This window comes from Juglans regia, chromosome 10 (assembly GCF_001411555.2).
Source record: "Juglans regia cultivar Chandler chromosome 10, Walnut 2.0, whole genome shotgun sequence".
NCBI classification, from domain to species: Eukaryota; Viridiplantae; Streptophyta; class Magnoliopsida; order Fagales; family Juglandaceae; genus Juglans; species Juglans regia.
This window is the reverse complement of record NC_049910.1, coordinates 26,051,307-26,075,718: the sequence shown is the minus strand read 5'-3', so window position 1 is coordinate 26,075,718 and position 24,412 is coordinate 26,051,307. Positions and strand designations below refer to the sequence as shown.

Here is a 24,412-nt window from a genome sequence, read left to right as displayed (position 1 = left end):
AAATTTCACCATAAAACCACAATTCCCTATCCTATTGAGTTTTGATCCGTTAGTGTTATCTCAGGAACAGACTTTCAGACGCACTCTCTGGACTCTGCTACCATTTCCATAACAACCCATTTTCCTTTTTCTTCTGCCTCAACCGCACTGCAAAAACCGAAAAGCTTCTCAAATGCCGGGTTCCTGAAGAAGAGGACGAAAACTTAACGAAAGTCAGCAAGTTCAAAGATGGAGTGCCTTGGGCTTGGAGGAGCTCGGAATCTTGCCGCAATGACGGTGTCGTTTTTCCCTCTTCGGAGGTCTCCGGGAATTACGGTTTACAGAAAGCAAGCCTCTTTTCGCCGCTTCCGTTTGTACCGGCATTTCGTGCGAGTGAAGGCGGCGGCCCGCACCGGGAGCGAGAGTTGCGTGGCTGTGGATTTCGAGGCCGACGAGGAAGATTATGTAAAGGCTGGTGGGTCTGAGGTTCTCTTTGTCCAAATGCAGCAGAACAAGCCGATGGAAATGCAGTCTAAACTCTCCGATAAGGTAGTTTATACGTTTGTTTTCGTTTCCGCGCGCTCTGAAAATGGGAAACTCTGTTGCATTGGGGGATTTTTTTATAGATAATAAGAGAATTTATTCCAAGTAAATTGCATAGCCCAAGTTAAGAATACAAGTGAGTACGGAATTTTTTATTGATAGATTAGACCGCTTTCGTTACACGCATTATAGCTTAGCGTGCCAATCCAAGTAATGCACTTGTCCTTTCTCATGTATTAGTGAAGTTCGATGAGTTTGGTTGTGCCGGACTGAAAGTTTCATGTGATGAAAAATTATAAGATCTTTGACCACTTCAGAATTGTTCAGGAAGTTCATATTGATGGAGTAAATACATTGAATGCGAATGCGGGTGGTTAAATCCTGCATCGGATAGTAGTAGACTTTACATGAGAATTACTCCGTCTGTTCAACAAATTAAAGGGCGCTCTTAGCTAACTTCTTTTTTTTTTTTTATGAATTACATTTCTATTTTCCTGTTTTTATTTCTAAATGGATTAAATGTACGAAATGAATGTAGCAATATCTTGTATCTTTATGTCTTTCTGTGGAAATGTTGGAATTTCCCTGATCAATTTATTACCACGAACTACTTATGCAGCTACCAGCTATATCAGTAGCGGAGAATGTACTGGATTTGGTGGTGATCGGTTGTGGTCCAGCTGGGCTTGCTCTGGCTGCGGAGTCAGCCAAGTTAGGGCTCAAAGTTGGACTTATTGGTCCAGATCTCCCTTTTACAAATAATTACGGCGTGTGGGAGGATGAATTTAAAGGTATCACTTTTTTATCTAACAAAGACGCATTTCAATGGTATTATTTGTATACTATTTCTTCTTCTTCTTATACTAGGGATTCAGGGAACTGGTGTAATATGTAGCTGACTTTGCCCTACAATCCTACGTCTACTTATAGCCAAATGTCTTGTCAACAAATGTTTTTCGTTAGTAGTGTGAATAGGAACACCAACTTTCTTTTACACATTTGCGCTGGAGCATACACCGGGGTGGCTGCTTTACTCTGAATGTTCTCTCAATTTCTCTTCCATATTTTGTTACTCTCTCAAATGCATTTTATTTGTTGCTTCTTCAGCATAGGATGTAGACGTATTTCTCTTTTATTTCTAAATTAGCTTACCATATTTGATCATGCCTTTGCTGAACCAGTGAGCTATTTGCTCTCTTTTCTTTATCTATTTTTGAGGAATTTAAATTAGTCATTTTCATTTACTCTAAAGCTAGGGAGCAAATTCACGTTACTGGTGAACTTTATAACAATGTTGCAAATTCATCAAGCTCTGACAAAACTCCAAACTGTAGTTTCTTTGGCATCTAAGTTGAACCAGTTGTTCTATTTTTCAGATCTTGGACTTGAAGGCTGTATTGAGCATGTTTGGCAGGATACCATCGTATATCTTGATGACCATGATCCCGTTCTGATTGGTCGTGCCTATGGACGTGTAAGTCGACATTTGCTCCATGAGGAGTTGTTAAGAAGGTAAGACAGGTCCCACTTTCTTGTCACTATGATCTCTGTTATTAGTTATTCTTCTACTTGTTGGTGGTTGTGGAAATTGTATTTAATAGATATATAATTTGTAATAATCTCTCCTAGGTGTGTCGAGTCAGGTGTTTCATATCTTAGTTCCAAAGTGGAAAGAATTGTTGAAGCTACTAATGGCCACAGTCTTGTAGCCTGTGAACACAATATTATTGTTCACTGCAGGTACAGTCTTACTTTCAAGTTCTCACTCTGGAGTAGATGAATATCTGTAATTTATCTATCACACCTTGTTTCAAACTTCTAACATGGTGTTATAGGCTTGCTACTGTTGCGTCAGGAGCAGCTTCAGGAAAGTTGTTGCAGTATGAGGTGGGTGGTCCAAAGGTGTCTGTCCAAACGGCTTATGGTGTGGAGGTTGAGGTAGGAATTAGATTATACTTAAATTAGCAGATTCGGGTTAGTTTTTCTGCATCTATCTGCTTGCTACAAATAGTTACTTAAATTAGCAGATTCGGGTTAGTTTTTCTGCATCTATCTGCTTGCTACAAATAGTTCCTCACATCCTTTATCTTGATTTTCTTAGCTCTGTTTTTCTCATCTCCTGCATTTCTTGAAAAAGTTGTCGAAAAGCTATCATGGAATACCTGAAATGTTATAATATTTACATTGCTGGGTGTTCTATTTGCTTGGTTACTTCTAGTATGGTGTTCACTGAGAGAGATATTTTTGTATCATTATGATATAAAAAATAAACATCAATTCATTGTATCTTAAACTACACCAACTGTAGGTATTTGTCTGCAAGCTGTGCAATTGTGTGAATACCCTTCTGTCAAAGAAGCAATCATGTTCTACATTTTTTTTTTCTGGTGGTTTACATGAAGTGGGGAAGGAAGAAAATCTGGAATATATGTGAATCATTTCCATTTGCTGTATTCTGTGTTTTTTGCAATCGGACAATATGGCTGGTTTCTTGTTTTTGGTTGCAATAACTCTTGTCAATTTTTACAATTTCAGGTGGAAAACAATCCATATGATCCCAGCCTGATGGTTTTCATGGACTACAGGGACTACATGAAACAAAAGGTTCCATGTTTAGAAGCAGAATATCCAACATTCTTATATGCCATGCCCATGTCACCAACAAGAGTATTCTTTGAGGTTTATTCAATGTTTTTTAGTTTTCTTGGTTGATTACTTCTCAGAATTATGTGTAAATATTTAGGGAGTGAAATGCAGGAAACTTGTCTGGCTTCAAAAAATGCCATGCCTTTTGGTTTGTTGAAGGAAAAACTCTGGTCAAGGTTACAGACAATGGGGATCCGAATCACAAAAACTTATGAAGAGGTAACATTAATTGGCCAAACATTGATGCTCACAATGTTTATTAGAAGAATGGCCATCTTTATATATATATATATTTATTCTTTACATGAAATAAAGATAGACGTGTCAGTCCACAATATGGCATGAGCATGAAGCTCTGTACTGGCAATCTTCCTGTTGCATCTAGTACCAACTCATGCTTCCAAGATTTTGGGTTTTTTTACTACAATGGACCTTTTATGTAGGAATGGTCCTATATCCCAGTTGGTGGATCTTTACCAAATACAGAGCAGAAGAACCTTGCGTTTGGTGCTGCTGCCAGCATGGTGCATCCAGCCACGGGTAAGGAAATACAGGTATTGGACAACGTCATTCTATTACCTGTTCAAATTAAATTCGCTTATATTTCTATCTTTAATGCACAGGCTATTCAGTTGTGAGATCTTTGTCAGAAGCTCCAAAATATGCTTCTGTAATTGCAAACATTTTGAAACAGAGCTATTCCAAGGATGCTCTTACTTATGAACAGCTTAATGCAAATATCTCAATGCAAGGTATTTACATGGAAGATTTTTTTTTTTTTTTTTGGGGGGGGGGGGCAGATACTTATCTGAGTCATACATTCTGTTATGTGCATATCATTTGCTATATTTTGGAGTAAAAATCATCCTTTCAGCAAAAAAAATCGATATTCCTCCATGGGTAGCATAGACGTGGCTGCCTCTGCATTTACCGATATAACATATTTGAAACCTACTTTCAGCTCAATTCGATTACCTATCCAGATATTGTATAAGAGTTACACCTCAAAATATGCTTGATACCATTATGGCGTCCAAATTATTTTGGGCCTTATTTCACGATATTTTCAGGGTTGTGGCAACAAGGATTCTCTTTCTTGCTCAATGATAAAATAAACAAATTTCTCTTTCCTGCCTGTTTTAGCAACTATATTTTTTGGCTCCTAACCCTTCAGTTGGGGCTTGGACAGGTTATTTATTGCATTATACCTTCTACATCTTAGTGAGATACCTCACAAGAATGGGCCATGACTTATCTCTCATGTCCCTTGAAAAAGAACTTATTTTTATATGAGGTTCCTTGGCTGCATGTATCATGCTTTTTTACTCAGAATTGCACTTCTAAAAAAGAAGCCCATCTCTCTCTCTCTCTCTCTCTCTCTCTCTCTCTCTCTCTCTCTCTCTCTATATATATATATAATATATGTTTTGGCTTCTCATTCTTTTGAAACTTGTGTCCATTATACAAAGGCGGCTCGATACAAATTGAGGCCTAAGATGAAATTTAAGTGAGTCATTCGTAATTATAATTAGGGGTGTAAACTGGTCAGTCCAGTCCGGTCCGGTCCGGTCCGGTCCAGTGATGGACCGAATATTTTCGGACTGGACCGAACACCCCATAGGGACCGGACCGGTAGTTATCAGTCTGGTTGGTCCATTCGGTCCGGCATTTTTTTTTTTTTTAAATCAATTAATAAAAAAAAATTATTTAAAATACTAAATTAAATTAAGTGACTTATTAATGTGGATTATGTAACAAACTCAATAAAAGAATATTTTATATGGTCAATGATAAGAAATTAAATGAAAATTACATTATTAATTTATATAATTACTATATAATTAACTAATTGATATTATATATTAGTTAATTCATATAATATTAACAAGTGTTAATAACATATTTAAAATTTTATATTGTTAATAGTGATAGATTAGATGAAGATATATATAAAATATTGTTAATTTATAGAATATTAACAATTATTAATAACATATTTAAAATTTTATATTGTTAATTGTACAATTATTATATAAATAATATATTTAATATTTTATTTATTTTTATTTTTTATTCAGTCGGTCCGATCCGAGAAATCTCCATCCTAGGACCGGACCGAAGACCGAAATTTCCTTATTTACTGGACCGAAACCGACCATGCATTTGGTCGGTCCGGTCCGGTCCGAACCGAACCGGTCGGTTTCTCCGGTCCGGACCGACCGGTTTACACCCCTAATTATAATACAATAAAATACAAATTAATATATGGAATATTTTCAAAATTTTCAATAAAATGAGATTTTATTTAAAATCTTGAAATAATTGTTTTTGAATTTATATTTAATACGACAACTTAAAATGAGGCCTTGATGCAAATTTTGTACCTCAATTTAGCAAGATCGAAAAACATTTATTTAAAAATATAAATAATTCATTGTATTAAATATTAAATTTAGTATTATGGGGCCTTGAACACATTGAAAAATATAAAAATTATTTAAAATTTTATTTAATGAATGGTTTTTATTTTTTTATTTTAAAAAAAACACCTCACTTTTATTTTTGGGGGCCTTAGGCAATGGCCTAAATGGCCTTAACATTGAGCCGGCAGGGATTATATGAAGCTTATGAACTTGCACTCAATAATGGATGTTTTTTTATTCACACACGCACAAGGCTGCAAATGGGTTACCAGCCAAGTAATCAAAATCAAGTAATCAAGAATTTTTTACTGGATACTTGTAGTTGTATGATTTGATCCCATTTTATGTTTGAGTGGTATACTATCTTTTTTATAATTTTATGTTTTTTAGCCAATATTGGCTGATATGCTGCATTTCAGGTGTATTATTGATTTTGGAAACTTTGGCATGTAATCATAAGCCTATTATTGTGGTTTTCCTTTTTCTTTCCAGAAAATTCTGTGAGATTTTGTTCCTGATTTAAAATTTGCTCTTTATCTGTTAATTTTATTTCTGTTTCAGCATGGAACTCCCTCTGGCCACAAGAAAGAAAACGCCAGAGGGCATTCTTTCTCTTTGGACTAGCACTGATTCTTCAACTGGATATCGAGGGCATTAGGACATTCTTTCGTACTTTCTTTCGGTTACCCAATTGGTATGATCATTTTTTCTGTCATTTATGTGGTAGATTTTTTGTCTATAATGAAATTGGCTTCTCTTGATGTAATAATACCGACTAGCAATTTCCACAATGCACACTACACGTTGCATATGCATAGAACTCAACAAAATCTGTGACCCATGATCTTGAGGACCAGCTATAAAGATCCGTTCCAAGGCTACAGAAAGGAGACAGAACTTCCTTCTTTCTACACTCTATTTCAGAGTTGTTACACATAATGTAGTTTTGAAGGAGTAAGGATGGCAAGGCAATAGACTGATTACTTTGAACATGAATTGATTCTTTGCGTTATGTGACTTCATAGATAAACTTGAAGGGGTGTCTTCATGTTATTGTGGTAGTAGTCAATGTGAGAGTCATTGGAATACTAATCTCAGGGTGTTAGCTAAAGGGTTGAGATGCAGAATGGATAAGCTTTGTTAGTGAGCTCTGACCAGCAATGCTTTGCTAGTGATGGAAAATCCATCATTTTCCATCAACTTCATTTTTTGAGACAAGCGGTAGTTTATCATGGTTATTGGAGCTAGTAGCCCTAGGTATGAACCATATCTTCATCTATACCTCCCATTTAAAAGTAATAAATATCACATGTTGGGTGCTACTCACCGAGGGGAGTTTGGGCCAACATGTGAAGGAAGCTAATAGAATAAAGAATAATACACCGGATCCCATCAAAACTATGCAGTTAAGCATGCATGGGCGAGAATAGTATTAGGATGGATGACCTATTGGGAAGTCCCAATGTTGAAACCCCTCCTTTTTACTAGTGAAAAACAACAAAATATTGAAATTTTCACCAGTTTAAGCTTTTGGGCGAGTCAGCGTGTCTGAATAGTCAAAGTTACAATCAAAGACTGTTGTCAAAGATAAGCCAGTGAAGCTTGCTTCTTTTATTTTTATTTTTTTTTCTCTTTAATCTAGGGTATGGAACAGTTGATGATGGTGTATTTTCCTTGCAGGATGTGGCAGGGATTTCTTGGCTCGACTCTCTCTTCGGCAGACCTTGTATTGTTTGCCTTCTATATGTTTGTGATAGCACCAAACGATTTGAGAAAGTGCCTTATTAGACATCTTCTTTCTGATCCCACTGGAGCAATCATGATAAGAACATATCTTACAATATAGTCTGTATCCTTGTGATTTTTGCCCTTGCTAGATTCTATCAAAAGAATATTATTTAGACAACACTAGGACCCCCAACCACTTTTTGACTACTGTTAGGTACTTGTATATACATATATAGATGTGTGTCTATCCTATCTTATCTCCTCTAGTCTGGGCATGATGACATACTTGTTTGTAATTTTGCACCCAAATCTCAAGCTGCACATATATAGACTTGGTATTTTTGGAAGCAGAATTGAGAAGGTCATACGTTGATATATCTATCCTTAAATCTCTCTCTCTCTCTAGCAATTTCAGGTATGCTTCACCACAGAAAAAATATATGTGCAAATAGTGAGGTTAATAAAATCAATTGTACCATCAATTTTTACTAATGATTCTTGTACCTCTTAGGCAAAGTAACGTAGAACTTCATAATCTAATTTAATTTTGTTTTAAGAAAAAAAGGTTTTTTTAAAGTTTTCTTGAAGTGGTATGGGAAGGAAAGAGGATTTTGGGCCGCAATGTTCCTACTAGAGCAAGAACCATCGTAAAAGTGTTTTGATCTCCTATATGCATATTGTATGATATGTATATTAATAGATCATATTGCATTAGTATAAATTATAAGTATATATATTAATAGATTATATTTGTTTATTAATTTGTTAATTATATTTGCTTCTCTTTTAACATGCTTAACTTCCCATGAAATGGAGCAATACAAGAGTCTTTTTTATGTCACTAATCAGGTGTACACCCACAGCCCATATCTACTACTCCATTGAGTCTCATTGCTCATCATGGCTAATACAATTTGGAGAGAGTTTCCCTCAAGTATCTATCACTATTTTGAACCCCATATGTCAGCATAGACAAGTTGCATGTCAGCAGAGCAGCCATGCATGGCTTCTGCAGTGTTTACATCTGGCCTCATGGACCTGCTAGCCCGCAGCATCTCAGTTAACTTCCCATTTCATAACTGGAGTTGAAGCAGTCCTTTCTGATACGAGTTGCTTCTGTTGAAGAGCTCTAAAATCGATTTGGTGCTGTTTGCATGGCATGGGAGACCATACTACTGCAAGGATGACTGAAATTAATTAAAGTACCCTAATGTACGTATGATCTTGCAGGCTACTACTGCATGCATGCAACAGTTTGTTCCATTTCTTCACCATCCATGATAACAAAGAGGTCCTCTAGCAAATTCATAACAGAAGCTCGAGATAAAGAACACTTTTAAAGCCTTCCAGAGCACTGCCTCCATACATCCTTATAGCTGAGGGACAACACGACGAGGCATGCATGCATGCATGCATGCTCTATCGTCTTTGATTGTGATAAACAAATTGGACAATTAGGACTTTCCACTATATATCTTCCTTTTACAGAGGTTCATCTTGGTAGGAAAGAGTTTCCAACCAAGCACGCCTGCATTAGAAATTTTGAGACTCCAAGTACTGGACCAAGCCTCATTAATTAACCTCTCTCTCTCTCTCTCTCTCTCTCTCTCTCTATGTATATATATATCAAAATTTTTCTCATCAATCACTATTCACTACCCCACATCCTATAAAAAAAAAAAAAGTAGACATGAGGAGTGAGAGTGAATAGTAGATGATGAATATAATTCCTTATATATATAAATAAGAGCACTCACATTTAATGGATGTTGTAAAATACATCTAATTCTCAAATATGTAAATTTTTGTTTAAAAACCAGATCCAATGGATGACGTAAACTTCCTCTATTTTTCATTCATGTAGCCGGTACTATTTATCTTGTAAATAATTTTTTATTATTTGTATTTCATTTTCTTTTACATTGCTTTTCACTATCTAAGCAAATTCTTTTTATTGTTAATCATCTAAAAAACCTCTATTTCATTCCCTTCTACAAAATATCTTGAAAACATTTTTATAATATGATCCCATTTTTTTCATGTTTTGATGTTTTTTTTTCATTATTTTTATTTTTTGTGTATATGATGGAATTATATCTCACTGTATATAAAAATATATTGCAAATTTCAAAAGATATAAGGATATTGTAAATTTATTTGTAATTAGAGAAAATATTTTAAAAGAACAAAAATGATTATTTAATTTATATGAAGAAAAAATAGATAAGCTGATGTATAGTATATAATAAAATAGAAAAAGTAAATTTTAGTGATGTATTTTAAATGACAGGATAAATAAACTATTGTGACTGCTCTAAACATTTAACCATATTGTACAAATATTATTATATTATTAAAGTATAAAATTTAAATTAAAAAATAGAAAAAAATAGAATTCTTAAAAAAATTAAAAATCATAATTATATTTGCAATTTATTTTTAAAAATAAAAAGTACTTCTACAATAATGTTATAAATTATATTTTAGAGTAATACTAGAAGTCTAGATACAATTCTAACGTGTAAAGACCCGCATACTCCCTTTGAAGAAAAGTGAAACGTATCATTAAAAAATAAAAAATAAATTTTTTTGTATAAACTCAAATTTATCTACATTTTCAAAATAAATGAATGCAAAGAATTTGTATATTCTAAAACTATATCTTACTTTATACCATATTGATATGTATTAAAATAATGATATAATATATATTATTATTTATTAAATAATATTAAATACAAACTTAAAGTATACAAATATCACATGCTATTTTTTCAAAGAAATGGAGATCACAATACTTAATACTTACGGGTATAAATTTGTGATTGCCACAATACTTACGTGGCAAATCCCTAATGACCGGTGTAAAAATGATGAACTCCCCCGACTGGTTGCGAGCTGAGCTTTTTTCGAGGATTGGTATTGACTTTAAAGTTATTTTTAAAATTTGATGGAAAGTACATAATTTTTATAAATTTAAAATTTTTTTAATCATAATTTCATATGGAATTAGTCATTAAATTTATCAAAATAATAATATAATATTATTTTTTTAATAAAAATATTTTTTTTATATTTTACAATTATACTAATCATATATTGATTAATAATTTAATTTGATTTTTATATTATTATTACAAGACGATTGGAGATTAAATGTGAATAAAAAAAATCTTTAAAAATTAAAAGTAAATAAAAAAATAAATTTAATAAATAAATAACAAACCTTTAAATTTGAAGAAATCTATACATTTATTATAACTTAAAATTTTATATTTATCTATTTAATTAATATGCAGCGATAAAATTTATCAAATATTACATTTAGTTAAACTTTTGTAGACTTCTAATGAAGCCAATACTAATTCTCTTACTATGGATTTTCCACCCATCTTCTTGTATGTGCGAAATGACGAAATAACCTTTTGATGTGGGTCAACTGCAACATTCCCCTGTTTCAAAAAAAACAGCAACATTCCCCGTTGACAGAAAACACACTCCAAATCTATCTTCCGGCTACCTGGCTTCAAAAGCCCAGAGCTCCACGGGATCCTCGCCGGTGGTTTTGATCAGGCGAATATGACATCAGTGGCGGTTGCAGTGAACAGTAGCTCCGGCGGAGGAGGAGGCAGAGGAAGTCGACGCGCGGTTCGCTGGGCAGTGGAGAATCTCATGCCCAAACCCGATCGCTTTGTCTTAGTCCATGTCATGCCCAGAATCGCTTCAATCCCGACTCCATGTACGTTCCTTTCTCTCAGAATTTCTCTCTGCTCCGTTTGTTTGATTTCGAGAAAGTGATGGGAAAAAACTGAATTCCTGGCGTCTTTATTTGGACCGCGTTATGTTCTAAGTTTCCAATTTTCTCTAATCTTCGCCTCGTGGACACTCAAGCTGTCAAATCAGTTTTTCTCAGCTTGAGTGATTTCTGGCGCTCGGCTGCTACAAAAATGTGAGAAGAGAACGATGTTGTGAGAGAAAAACAGAGTCTCCAACACATATTGTTAGACTACGTTTGGCCAAATCAGTGGGTCGGGTTACAATAATATCATGCTGTCTATTTATTTTTTGTTGTTATTACTCGATGTGTGATTTTACTCTTAAAACTCCAACAAACGGAAGGTTGGTGTTCGTGTGTTATCGTGACAATTACCATTGATGGAATTATATCTGCCTGAGGTGAATTTTCGAAGACACTATTACGGACGATTTTGGCAATTGACTGAATTTCCCAACCAAAGAACGTAGTGAACAAGTAATCAAGGGCCAACATTTGTTGGAAATTGGACATTGATTTTATAGCTGTTGAGTTGTGGGGTAGTGGGCTACAATGTCACGTTAGTCGGGCTGTTTATTTATTTTAATTTTTTTTAACAGCGGGAGAGCATATTCCTGTAGAAGAACTGGCTGAGAATGTGGTGGCAACATACGTGGAGGATGTGAAACTAGAGTTTGAAAAGATATTTGTTCCATATAAGGAACTATGCAAGACAAGAAAGGTGAGATTTTCTTCTCGCTCAAGCTAGGTTCTGCTCATGTTGAGGTTGTAGGGAAGTATGCATTTTATTGTGGTAACTTGTATAGATGGAAACTTTGCTTCTGGAGGATGATGATCCCGGGACTGCACTCCTTAGATATGTATCTGCTTCGGGAATTAAAAGTTTAGTTCTAGGATCTTGCACTCCAAACTTTGTTATGAGGTATGGTATCATTCTTACTTTGAGTATCATGCTTTATTTTATATGCTGCTAATCCATATGGTTAGAAAGATATCCATTTGTGATATAAAACCATTGAAACAGTGAGGTTATGGCTAACTGGAACAACTTGTATCAACTTTATTGAGGACACCATGAAGGTCCAGCCTAAGACACCTGTACTACACTTGAGAAGACACTGATGTCTAAATGTCTTCTCATGTCTAAAGAAACTATGTTATTACAACCCATTTTTGTTGATATCTTACGTACAATCTGATGTTTTATCTCAGCTATTCTAGAACTTAGGCATTACTCTAGTATTTATGCTACTTCCTTTGCTTAGTGGAGTTCATGGGAACATAGCTGGAGGATTTTAATCATGGGAGTTTATAATTGTGTGTTTAGTAGAACAAGTCTTGGCTACATGAAAAGATAATCAAATGACATCCAAGTCCTAAATATTTGGTAAGTATAATCTGATGAAGCCCTTCTTCGGCTGTATTTATGGTAAATTTGCGACGCTCATAAATGTAGTTCCTTAACTTTTCTTACAGTTTTGCAGCTTTCTTTTGGGGAGGGGTGTTTTGTTTCATAATCTGCCTTTTTGGTACTGCTTCTGAGATTTATCATAATTGCTTTTAGGAAGCTAAAGGGACCTGGCGTACCAACAACTGTTCTGAGATGTGCAACTGGCAGTTGCAATATTTATATTGTATCTAGAGACAATATCCTCACAAAACCAGCCGATTCCTTATCCACTGGTGGTAAGTTGAAAGTGCATCATATATCAGGCAACAATTTGTCACTTCCTTAATTGTTTATCCATTCCTCTTACAGATAATAAAGAAGGTTCCAGTGACATTACTAAACAACTATCTAGGCTTGATTTTCCCTCTGTTGAACCCAAGGTTTACAAAAGCTTTGGAACATCATCAATGCTGCAGCTTAGTTACGTAAATTCTCAAGCATTCACAAATATGGATTCTTTTACAAATGCCAGTGTGGATCATGAAAGGAATCATCAAAGATTTGAAGGTGACTTTGAAACGATTAAGCGCTGCAATTCCTTTTCCTCTACAAAATCTGGGCAGGTAAAAAATTTTATGACGGTTATACAACTCTTCGATTTTTCTGTTGTTGTAGTGCGCGAGTATAATATGAAGTACCTTTGTGCAGACAGGTATTCAGCCTGAAGTAGAACAACTGCAACTTGAAATTCAGAATACTGTTGCCATGTACAAACGGGCCTGTGAAGAGCTGGTCCATGCTCAAAAAAAAGTAAGGGTTCATAATGCTGATAAATAATATTATGGTGGATGTTTTATTATTTAGTGATGTTTCAAAGATCTGAAGGTATAAGATTTAAAAACTTAAACTAAACTTCTATTTATATCCAACCTTTCAGGGGGAAAAAAAAGATAAGAAATCAGTATTTTAGGAGTTCTTTCAGTTTTAAACTAGGTTTGTAGTATATTTCAAGACCAAATTAACATACTTGCATCCAAAGTTTTTTGTTTTTTGTGTTACAAAAAGGATCTTGGAGAAGAATGTGTAATTTTGGTTGGCTCAGAGAAAGAATGTGTTATATTTTTGATAAGTAAGAAAGAATGTGTTATATCTAAACTATCTAATATAACTCTGATCTTTTTCCATTGGTTCTTCAATTTGCAGGTTGAGTTACTTTCCTCTGAATGCCTTGAAGAGGCTAGAAGAGTAAATGCTGCTCGAGATAGAGAAGAAACTCTGAGGAAAATTGCTGCTGAAGACAAAGCCAAGTATTTGGAAGCCATAAAGGAGGTTGAGGAGGCAAAAAACTTGCTTGCTAAAGAGGCTTATGAAAGGAAGATAGCTGAACTGAATGCCCTCAAGGAGTCCTTGGAGAAAGAGAAAATTGTTGATGCACTATTCTCTGGTGACAAGAGGTACAGAAAGTATACTAGGGATGAAATAGAGACAGCAACAGAATTCTTCACAGAGAGTAATGTGATTGGTGAAGGTGGGTACGGGAAAGTTTACAAGTGCAGTCTTGATCACACTCCAGCAGCTGTTAAGGTTCTAAGTCATGATGCAATTGGCAAGAAAGAGGAGTTTCTGAAAGAGGTATTTTTTGGAATTTTTTTTTAACAAGTACTGAGGTATTTTTAGATTAGATCCTTTTCACTTTTCAGTTACAGTAATGTTTCTAAACTCAGTCGATTCCCCTGCTGTCTTCTACCGAAGGTCCGTTGTTGAATTCTTGAATTTCTTTTAGAAATTCAGAAGTGCAACGATCATCTTTGTTTTATTCCATGTCCAATTTCCTCAATAATATCACGTGTATCAGTGAAAGCTACTAAATTTCCTTTGAGCTCCTTTGAAGTCCATGTACTATGTTTGGTTGCAAGAGGGTGGGAAGTAATGGAAATGAAAGAGAGGAATGCTATTTGCCCTTTAGAAGTTTGATTGCTGAGACAAAGTTGGTGAGAGAGCAGATTGTGTTGTGGGCCTTGCAAGAGTTAAACATTGCAGCAGGTTTTCTCTCTCTTCTTCCTTGCATTTGAGAGGAAACAAAATGGTGGCCAGTGAGGGAGAGGGGATCCCCTGTTCTCCCTTCACTCCCCTCCCCCCTCCTATGTGCTTTTGGTAGGTTCTTTCCATCCCTTTTCAGCCTTCCAAACATAGGAGAACCCCTATGCCCCCTCCCTTTTCTCTCCACCCTTGTCCTCAACACCGAACCCACCCACCCCCAAAAGAGCCAAACATAACTGTAAAACAGTTGGTTTTGCGGAAATGGGTTTGGTCTCCCTATGAACACTTGCAGACAGACCTTCCTTTTGGAAGACTTTCTTTTTTCAGTTCTTCAAGCCCCTTATTTCTGACTTATTGTGCCAGCAATGGCACCACTCAAGCTGATTCTCAACTTACTACTTTGTAATAGAACTCTTCTTGAATTTGGTAACCTATGTTTTTCTTATATTTTAACTGGCATCTTCCAATAAATCCTTGATTGCAAATTACTTCAGTGCTGAATATCCTGAATCCATGGTTTGTTGCTGCAATTATGATGCAAGTGTTTGCCTCTGTATTCTCCCAATCCTTTTTAGGTTGAAGTTTTAAGCCAGTTACGCCATCCCAACGTGGTATTGATGCTTGGAGCCTGTCCTGAGAATGCTTGCCTGGTCTATGAATACTTGGAAAATGGAAGCTTGGAGGAATATATTTTCCCCCGAGATGGGCAAGCACCACTTCCTTGGTTTGTTCGATTCCAGATAGTTTTTGAAATCGCTTGTGGACTTGCATTCTTACATAATTCAAAACCAGAGCCAATTGTTCACCGCGATCTAAAGCCAGGTAATATCTTGCTAGACAGAAATTATGTAAGCAAAATTGGAGATGTTGGGCTTGCAAAAATCATTTCCGATGCTGTGCCTGACGACATTTCGGAGTACAGAAACTCAATCATTGCCGGTACACTCTGTTACATGGACCCAGAGTATCTGAGAACGGGCACGATCCGACCCAAATCAGATTTATATGCTTTTGCGGTCATAACCCTGCAGTTGCTAACAGGTCGCAAACCAAATGGGCTTCCATCGACTGTTGAAAATGCCATGACAAAGGGCTCCCTTCCTGAGATCTTAGATAAGTCAGTCAGAGGTTGGCCATTGGCCGAAACAGAGGAACTAGCTCGAATTGCACTGAGGTGTTCAAAACTTAGATGCAGGGATAGACCAGATCTTGATACAGAAGTTCTGCCAGTCCTCAAAAGACTGAGTGATGTTGCAAATGCTAGTTTAAGAGTAGAAAGAGATAATATTAATGCACCAAAACACTACTTCTGTCCAATCCTACAGGTAAAATCTTGCACTTTATCAGATAGAATTTGGTTAAATGAGCTTGAATTTCAAATATTGCTTTCCTCTCATGTGTTGATTCGTTGGTAATGCAGGAAATCATGGATGACCCACACATTGCTGCTGATGGTTTTACGTACGAGCATGAAGCAATTCAGGCATGGCTTAAGAAACATAATGTATCACCTGTTACAAAGCTTAGACTCAAGCATTTTACATTAACTCCAAACCACACACTACGTTCTGCCATTCAGGACTGGAGCTCACGTGCGAAATTTTCACATGCCTAGATTATCAAGCTTTTCAGAAAACCAAAAATAATAAAAAGAACCACAGTATTTTATTTTTTATTTTCTACATGTTTTTAGTTTGGGTTTATTGCACTTGTACCTCTCATTCTTCTTGTATTTGAAAGATTTTTTAACTTCGAGCTGAAAAGCAAACGTTAAGTTCAGCTATATAACCACCAAAGCTCAATTGATACGAGATAGTATTTCATGGCTTCAAGGTCAGAAGTTCAAGTCAGGATATTAGTTGAAAACACTTGTGGTAGTAAACTTTAACCTTTGGGCTATGGGATGGGTTTTGGATCAACTAGATACTTTGGGGGTACTGTAGTGACGGGGGACAGTAGCTATGGCTCAAACCAGATATTCTGTAGCGGGGAGAGACTCTTATGGTCACGCCCATGCTTCGTTGGTCGACCCCGCCTCCCCTTTCATGGAAGAAAAAAAATCAGTTCAATTAAATAACCAAATTCAAGTTCAAATAAAGTCAACATATTAAGCTCAGCTCGAGATTGATTCATTTTTCTAGGAAGGTTATATTATTTACATTAATTACTTAAAATAAAGCATAAATTAACACCGAAAATTTTATTCACCGATTCAGTTTGTAACTTCGTTTTATGTTTGTAATCTCTCTTTAAACCAGTTTTTTTATATAAATTCGGGTACCTCGTTGCAATTTAGGTAATTGGATTTTTATAGCCAGATAAAGTTGAGTACTCACCTAAGTAATAACTAGATTAATCCAAACGAATATATGGATTGTATTATAAACTCATATGTGGATTCAGATATAGTCAAGTACTCGGATCTGCGTCTAGATTTCTAGTCTATAATTAAAAAATTAATGTAGTACTTATATAATATGTTATTAAAAGATATGACAGTAAAGGTAATATATAGCAAATTATATATATTATATAATGGAAAATTCTACTCATCATTCTTCACATCACATACTATACGTAATTTTTTATTTTTTCCTTAGAAAGCATGTGGTGTAAGGATAATAAGTAAAAGAACTTAATTAGTTTAGTATGAATTAAAAAAATTAAAAAAAATGGGGTGTGTGGGATGATAGTAGTAAAGCTCTTAAATAATATATGTATAAACTATGAAAAATTCTATTCATCATCCACACATACCACACACCACACATCATACATAATTTTTTATTTTTATTTTTTTTCTCCTACCAAATGTGTGGTGTATATATGATGACTAGAATAACTCAATTAGTTTAAAAATAATAAAACCAAAAAAATAAAAGATAAAAATAGAAAGAATATACATGGCTCATAATATTATATATTTATCTCTCTTCAACTTTGGACTCATATATATTATATAGTGAAGTCTTAGAATTCAAGTAATAATTCTAAGGGTCTATTTGAAAACACAATTATTTTTAAATATTTTCATATTACTTCACTACTATATTTCAAGATCACCCACTAGTCTTTTGTCTTATTAGGATGAGTTTGGATCAAACTCATCTCAACTCATCATTACAATTTTTTTAAATTTCAATACAAAATATAATAAATAATTCAATTTTTTCAAATCTCAAAATAATAATAATATTAAAAAATAATATTCTAACAATATTTTATCATCTCAACTCAATTCAATTCAACATCTAAACACATTCTAAAAGTTATTGAAGACTAGTTTAAATGTTGAGATGATTTTAAATAATCTGTAAATAATAATAAATAGTAATAAAATAATAATAAATTATTTTTAAATAATAATCAACTTATTAAGTTACTCAAAAAAGAAAAAAGAAAAAACATATTTCCCACGTAGCTATGATGCAATGGATGACACAATTGGTTAATAGTACCAACAAAAACTTGTCTACCTCGTTGACTTGGATGACTTTTTCTTTGTAGTGATTGGGATAACTTTTTTCTCTGTTCCGAGGTGCCGGTCAATAGTTGACTTTATGGCATAGTCGGTGATTCTAGTAGTTGACCCAACGTTTTTCTTTTGTACCTTTGTACAGATAAATGTCCAAACTTCAACATCTGACCTACATCTTCCCGCGCATTGGAATTGACTTCATTAAAAATTTAATTAAATATAAAATATAATAAATTTTATTAAAATAGAACTACATTAGATTAATTAAAGAGATAAATTTGAAATTTTGAGCTATAATAAATAGATGAATTTCTTCAAATTTGAAAAGCTATTATTCATTTATCAAATCTATTTTTTATTCACTTTTAATCTCTAAATATCTTTTTATTCGCATTTTATCTCCAATCATCTTGTAATAATAATGTAAGAATCAAATTAAATTATTAATTAATTTATGATTAGTGTAAGTGTAAAATATAAAAATAAAATAAAAATATTTTTATTAAAAAAATAATATTATATTAGTATTTTGATAAATTTAATGACTAATTCAATGTGGAGTTATGGTTAAAGAGGTTTTACATTTATAAAAATCATGTATTTTTCATCAAATTTTAAAGATAACTTTAATGAAACCAATGTCAATGCTTAGCATCTAAAAAATAGAGAATAACATGGGCAGTTTTGGCATATGCAATATTTGCATATTTAAAAAAAAAATCCGTAAATTTGAAATTTATATAAAAAAATGATTTTTTTAATAATAAACTCTTATTTTTTTAAGAGAATATGCAGGAACTGTATATTCTGAGACTGCATATAATATTATACGTTGGTTTGGACTTATAAAATTAAAATTCACTTGAAAAAAAAAATCAATCTTTAATATTTATGAGGGATACTAATTTTTTTCAAAAACATTATACAAGATTTGCTTAAATTTATATTTTAAGAATATCAAAATATGATTTTTGTAAAATGTGTAGGGAAAAAAATAAATAAAGGTACGAGCAGAAAAAAAAAATACTAAATAGATATGTCAGTCAACGTCTTAATATTATTACGGAAAATTAGGGTTCAAAGTCCATGGGGTTTGTAGTTTTCAAAACTAATACCTATGATTTAAAAAGTTTAAAATTAGCACGTGTGGTTATGGTCAAGTTATAAAATAGGAGCAATAGCACGAGACTGGAACAATTTTTTTTTTATTTTTTTTAAATAAAAAATTCACAAAAATATTTCTTTAATCACTAATTAAAATAAATAAAAAAATTTTATCGGGACCCAATCGGATCCAAATGTCGATGATTCTAGCATTTTTCTATAAAATAGTCACTTCATCGAGATTTTGCATGTCCGGACTGAAAATGTTGACATGATAGCTTACACACCATGATTAGAGAAGGAAAATACTAATGGAGTCTCTTAAATTTATAGCTCAATCCTATCGCTTATGTATTTTTATTTTTTATTTAATAATTAAAAAAGTGATTATTAATAAAATTATTTATATTTTTTTAAATTATCTTAATAATTAAAAATGTTAAAAAAATACTTAAAAGAAAAAAAAAATAACAAATTTATAACTAATGGTATATCCAGTAGTAAACTCTAAGCCACCCGCTAGCACCATCAATTAGAGAAATGATATTTACAGTCATAAAATATATAAATATCGTGTATTTATTTAAAAAAATTAATAAATAAGAAATTTATATTAAAAAATAATTTTTTAATAATAAACCTGATTTTTTTTAATAAAATATACGATATTTAAATGATTTTTTATTATATCTAGTATTACTATTAATCAAAAGATGATTATAACACGACACAGTTGACCGCCTCACTGTGCCACGTTGGGGCTACCCATGGGATGGCCACTGTTCACGACCGCTTGGGCAGCTTGCCCAAAGGGTTGACCATCCATGGCCCACCCTAGTGACCCATGGTGGCCATCTTCTTTTTTCAATTTGTTGTCTTTATAAGTTTTTCTTAATTTACTTTACTTTTATTTAATATTTATTATATTAATTAAATTCATAAATGATGTTTTAAACAATTTTTATAAATGTTATTGAAAATTTTAGTTTATAATTTTTATTTAATTTATTTTAAGGTTTTCTAATTTCTTATGTGTTTAATTTTTAACTTTGTTGGTTTTCTAAAGTTTATAACTTGATTTTGTGTCAATAAAAAGTAATTTTCATTTAAAGATAATGAAAACAAAAAGTTGAAAGAAAGTTGAAAACACATAGTTTTTTCTTGATGGTTTCAAAAAATGGTTTTTAAATGGGATTCTAGTAAGTAGCATTTTTTCTTTTAAATTTTGAAATATTGACTATACATAGTATGACATGTATCGTCTTCTGATTAGTCTGATTGGGCATGTAAATTTCTATGTTGCAAAAAATTAGATTTATATTGAACAAACTTTGGAAAGAGTGGCTTTGAAGGAAAAATAAATAAATATCCAAAGACTTACAATATTCTTTAGTTTTATTAGTTGTGACCCCATTAAATAAAATATTTATTAATTAGAAGAAAGAAAAAAAAAACATTTTTTTCTCAAAGCCTTGCTATATTATTTTAAAAGAATGTTATACATCAGTTACTATTTACTCTTACACTTCACTTCACTTCACTTCACTTCACTTCATATTTATAATTATTTTATTTTATTGGATGCAGAATAATAAATAGTAGCTAATGAGAATTTTTTTTATTATTTTACAGATGTTATTTATCGTTATAATCTCAATTCATAGAGTATTAGTTTATTTTTTTTTTATTTAAAAAAAAAATATATATATATATATATTCCTCTTTGTTTTTGGCATTTTGCAGTTTCCCTACACCATCCTTTTGACCGCTCGCAAGGAAACTTCCACACAACCTCTCGCTTTTTCCCAACGTGTATCTTCAACATAAAGCTCACAAAACTACCAACCGCGTAAAATGCCCCCCCACATGATTTTTCACAAAAAGTCTCGAGTCACCTTCATAGCGCGCCACGCGCCACGCGGTGCATCCTCCGCGTTCACACCTGATCGCAGGTTTGGCCCCCCGTATATATATCTTCGTTCTAACCTTCTCTTCCCATAATCAGAAGTCTCTGGTGTTCACATTCTCAGTCAGACGTTTCACCGAACAATTTCACACATATCTCTCTCTCTCTTTCTCTCCATTCGTTTCTCACGCTCGGTGATGGAAATTGGTTCTTTCCCGTTTCTTAATCAAGAAGATCATTCGTACTTCTACAGTTTATTTCAAGAAATGGAGAATCCCAATGTGAACAACAATTCGATAAAGCGGCGAAGGATAGACAGCGATGGCGGCGATAATGATGAAACGAAGCAGAGCGGGTTGAAGGAGATACTTACTTCGTTAGTCTTGTTAAACGAGGAGGAGAAGCAAGCACAAGAACTATGGGTTTCGGAGGCTCAGCAAGATAAGGCCCTCTTCGAGACCACCCACAAGCAGAAGACTCGAGTTATGAACGATTACCATTCCCAGCTCCAAAATCATTACTCTGATTTGGAGCAATTGGATTCATCAAGGATTAAACGGACCCGACGCTCTGCTGTTTCTGCCGCCGCCACGGTTGCAGTGGAAAATGCCGGGTCGAAAAGTCCGCCACAGCAGCCTGCGGCGACTGGAGCAGGGGCCCAGCAGCACCATCGCCGGCTGTGGGTGAAGGACCGGTCCAAGGACTGGTGGGACCAGCACAACCACCCGGAATTTCCCGAGGAGGAGTTCCGCCGCGCGTTTCGGATGAGCAAGGCCACGTTCAACTTGATCTGCGATGAGCTCGAAGCCGTTGTTACTAAGAAAAACACGATGCTCCGCGATGCAATTCCGGTCCGCCAACGCGTTGCGGTGTGCATATGGAGATTGGCTACAGGTGAGCCTCTTCGACTTGTGTCGAAGCGGTTCGGGTTGGGTATATCCACTTGTCACAAGCTTGTTCTCGAGGTTTGCTCCGCGATTCGGAGTGTTCTAATGCCAAAGTTCCTCCAATGGCCTGACGAGAATAATTTGAAGATGATTAAGGATGAGTTTAAGTTACTTTCGGGGATACCGAACATTGGCGGTTCGATGTATACGACCCATGTTCCCATCAAAGCGCCAAAGGTTAACGTTGCTGCTTACTTTAACAAGCGGCACACAGAGAGGAACCAGAAGACCTCGTACTCTATAACAGTTCAGGGGGTTGTCGATCCTAGGGGAGTTTTCACTGATGTTTGCATTGGTTGGCCTGGTTCGATGCCTGATGAGCAGGTGTTGGAAAAGTCTGCGCTCAGCCAGAGGGCCCAGATGGGGCTCTTGAAGAACGTATGGGTTGTTGGGAATTCTGGGTACCCTCTCACGGACTCTGTTTTAGTCCCATACACGCACCAGAACCTCACATGGTGTCAGCACGCGTTCAACGAGAAGATCGGGGAGGTTCAAAGGGTTGCCAAGGAGGCATTTGCGAGGTTTAAGGGGAGATGGACTTGCTTGCAGAAGAGAACAGAGGTGAAACTCGAAGAATTGCCAGTGGTTCTTGGGGCTTGCTGTGTCTTGCACAATATCTGTGAGATGAGAAAGGAAGAGATGGATCCGGTTCTGAAATTTGAGTTTTTTGATGATGAAATGATTTCTGAGAATGGTTTGAGGTCTGTGGGTTCAGTACAGGCTAGGGATCAGATTGCTCACGATCTGTTGCACCATGGCCAAGCAGGCACTCGTTATAGTTACAATACAGATGAGATGTTTTCATCTTAGTTGATTAGATTTTAGTTGGAATTCTTGTACTGTGATTTTAGTCATTCTTTTGGCTATAGCTCGTTTATAGCTTATTCATATTTGTACAGAAAGAAAGGGTTTTTTTTATGTATAATTTTTTTTGCAATCTAATAAATTTTGTTACTTCTTCTTCTTCATCATAGCAATATCTCCATTTGAATTTTTTTTTTGGGTCTATGCAGACATGTCGTTGGTCTAATTGAAATCTTCCTCAATTGCTCGACCAAATTAGATGATCTAACACACAGAGATAGATAAGATTAAATGCTCACCTAGAGTTCAAAATGGGCAGTCAAACCGTTTGTTCCTTTATCAATCACATAGATTTGCTCATGTTCACAGGACCACATCATAGGCCACTTTAACTTAAGTTATGACGAGTTTTCATCATCCTACACATTACATAATACATTTATTTTTATTTTCTTTATCTCATTTTTACTAAACTAAGGCTTCGTTTGGTTCCTCAAATACTCTCAACTCATCATTACAACTTTTTCAAATCCCAACACAAAATATAATAAACAATTCAATTTTTTTAAATCTCAAAATAATAATAATATTAAAAAATAATATTCTAACAATATTTTATCATCTCAACTCAACTCAATTCAACTTACTTCAACATCCAAACACAACCTAATTGAATTCTTCTATTTATCATTCATACACCACATACTTGTTAAGGAAAAATATAAAAAATTAAAAAATCATGTTTAGTCTGTAGTGTAAGAATGATAAGTAGAATAATTTGTATTTTTTCTATTGTATAATGTCCACCCATTTCTGTTCCATATAATATTTGATTTGTCACGGCCCATTTTTTTTTTATTTTTTGCCGTTCTTTTGTCCCACTAGGTTTGACCTAAATTTCAGCTGCTTGCGCTAATACAGCTGCTGCTTTTTATGTTCTTCGACTTTAACCAACACCTTTCCTGCCATTGATAGGAGTGCCTGGAAAGATTGACTTTAGCCAACACCTTTCCTACCATTGATGGTGGCGTAGCTTATATTGTATCTCATACCTGGTTCTATGACGTTATGGAAACAAATAGTTGTTATAAGAAGAAGAGTAGCATGGAATTTTGAGACCATGCCAGAGCATTTATGGCTTATGAAGTTTTATTGATCAAAACAACAGTAGGGTGTTAAGGGGGAAAGGAAGATGCTGAACTTAGGAGGTCTTGTATCTATCCACAAAAATTTGGGTTGTATTGTTTATTTTCGGTGCTTTAGCACACAACACGTTTTTATCATCTTTTGTCTAATTGCATTCTCACTTTAGTTTACATTATTACTGAATTACCCACAACACGTATCTTTGCCTAATGTTATGGTTGTTGATGACATGTTTCACACACCAATGATTGCGCTCCCTCCAAGTGCAATGACCTGAAATCAGAAAAATGGGTGTGGCTCGGGTTTTTGGACAAGGTATCATCTCTGATGCCTAAGTTAGTCATCTTATAAGATATTTACTTAGATGCCAAGGGAGAATCTGAATGTACCTCTACGTCTTCCCCTTTTCCCTTTTTGAATCTCTCTCCAATGCGGGAGTCACATCTACTGCCTACGATAACCTGACAGTGGTACCTCATCTGAGGGAGCATGTAGCTATATTC

General features: G+C 34.5%; 3 protein-coding genes across 3 annotated transcripts; all 3 read left to right on the top strand.

The window, feature by feature from the left end:
* Positions 1 to 228: 228 nt before the first annotated feature.
* On the top strand, positions 229 to 7,694 carry LOC109009968 (lycopene epsilon cyclase, chloroplastic). The gene is made up of 11 exons (XM_018990653.2): positions 229 to 528; positions 1,142 to 1,313; positions 1,899 to 2,034; positions 2,152 to 2,262; positions 2,358 to 2,460; positions 3,058 to 3,201; positions 3,280 to 3,387; positions 3,612 to 3,708; positions 3,792 to 3,920; positions 6,153 to 6,285; positions 7,272 to 7,694. Exons 1-11 carry the CDS (start codon positions 229 to 231, stop codon positions 7,435 to 7,437), a joined length of 1,599 nt encoding a protein of 532 aa, XP_018846198.1. The 3' UTR covers positions 7,438 to 7,694.
* Positions 7,695 to 10,750: 3,056 nt separating this feature from the next.
* LOC109009967 (U-box domain-containing protein 34-like) lies at positions 10,751 to 16,342 on the top strand. Its single transcript, XM_018990652.2, has 9 exons — positions 10,751 to 11,058; positions 11,694 to 11,815; positions 11,901 to 12,016; positions 12,659 to 12,780; positions 12,854 to 13,107; positions 13,193 to 13,294; positions 13,688 to 14,116; positions 15,100 to 15,849; positions 15,945 to 16,342. Exons 1-9 carry the CDS (start codon positions 10,899 to 10,901, stop codon positions 16,137 to 16,139), a joined length of 2,250 nt encoding a protein of 749 aa, XP_018846197.2. The 5' UTR covers positions 10,751 to 10,898; the 3' UTR covers positions 16,140 to 16,342.
* Positions 16,343 to 21,109: 4,767 nt separating this feature from the next.
* Positions 21,110 to 22,927, top strand: LOC109009966 (protein ALP1-like). The gene has a single exon (XM_018990651.2). It carries the CDS (start codon positions 21,210 to 21,212, stop codon positions 22,767 to 22,769), a length of 1,560 nt encoding a protein of 519 aa, XP_018846196.1. The 5' UTR covers positions 21,110 to 21,209; the 3' UTR covers positions 22,770 to 22,927.
* Positions 22,928 to 24,412: the final 1,485 nt, after the last annotated feature.

Coding starts and splice junctions, on each gene's coding strand:
- LOC109009968 (XM_018990653.2), top strand. CDS start 229: ATGGAGTGCCTTGGGCTTGGAGGAGCTCGGAATCTTGCCGCAATGACG. Junction 2,035..2,151: donor CATGAGGAGTTGTTAAGAAG/GTAAGACAGGTC, acceptor AATCTCTCCTAG/GTGTGTCGAGTCAGGTGTTT. Junction 2,461..3,057: donor CTTATGGTGTGGAGGTTGAG/GTAGGAATTAGA, acceptor TTACAATTTCAG/GTGGAAAACAATCCATATGA.
- LOC109009967 (XM_018990652.2), top strand. CDS start 10,899: ATGACATCAGTGGCGGTTGCAGTGAACAGTAGCTCCGGCGGAGGAGGA. Junction 12,781..12,853: donor CGATTCCTTATCCACTGGTG/GTAAGTTGAAAG, acceptor TTCCTCTTACAG/ATAATAAAGAAGGTTCCAGT. Junction 13,295..13,687: donor TGGTCCATGCTCAAAAAAAA/GTAAGGGTTCAT, acceptor TTCAATTTGCAG/GTTGAGTTACTTTCCTCTGA.
- LOC109009966 (XM_018990651.2), top strand. CDS start 21,210: ATGGAAATTGGTTCTTTCCCGTTTCTTAATCAAGAAGATCATTCGTAC.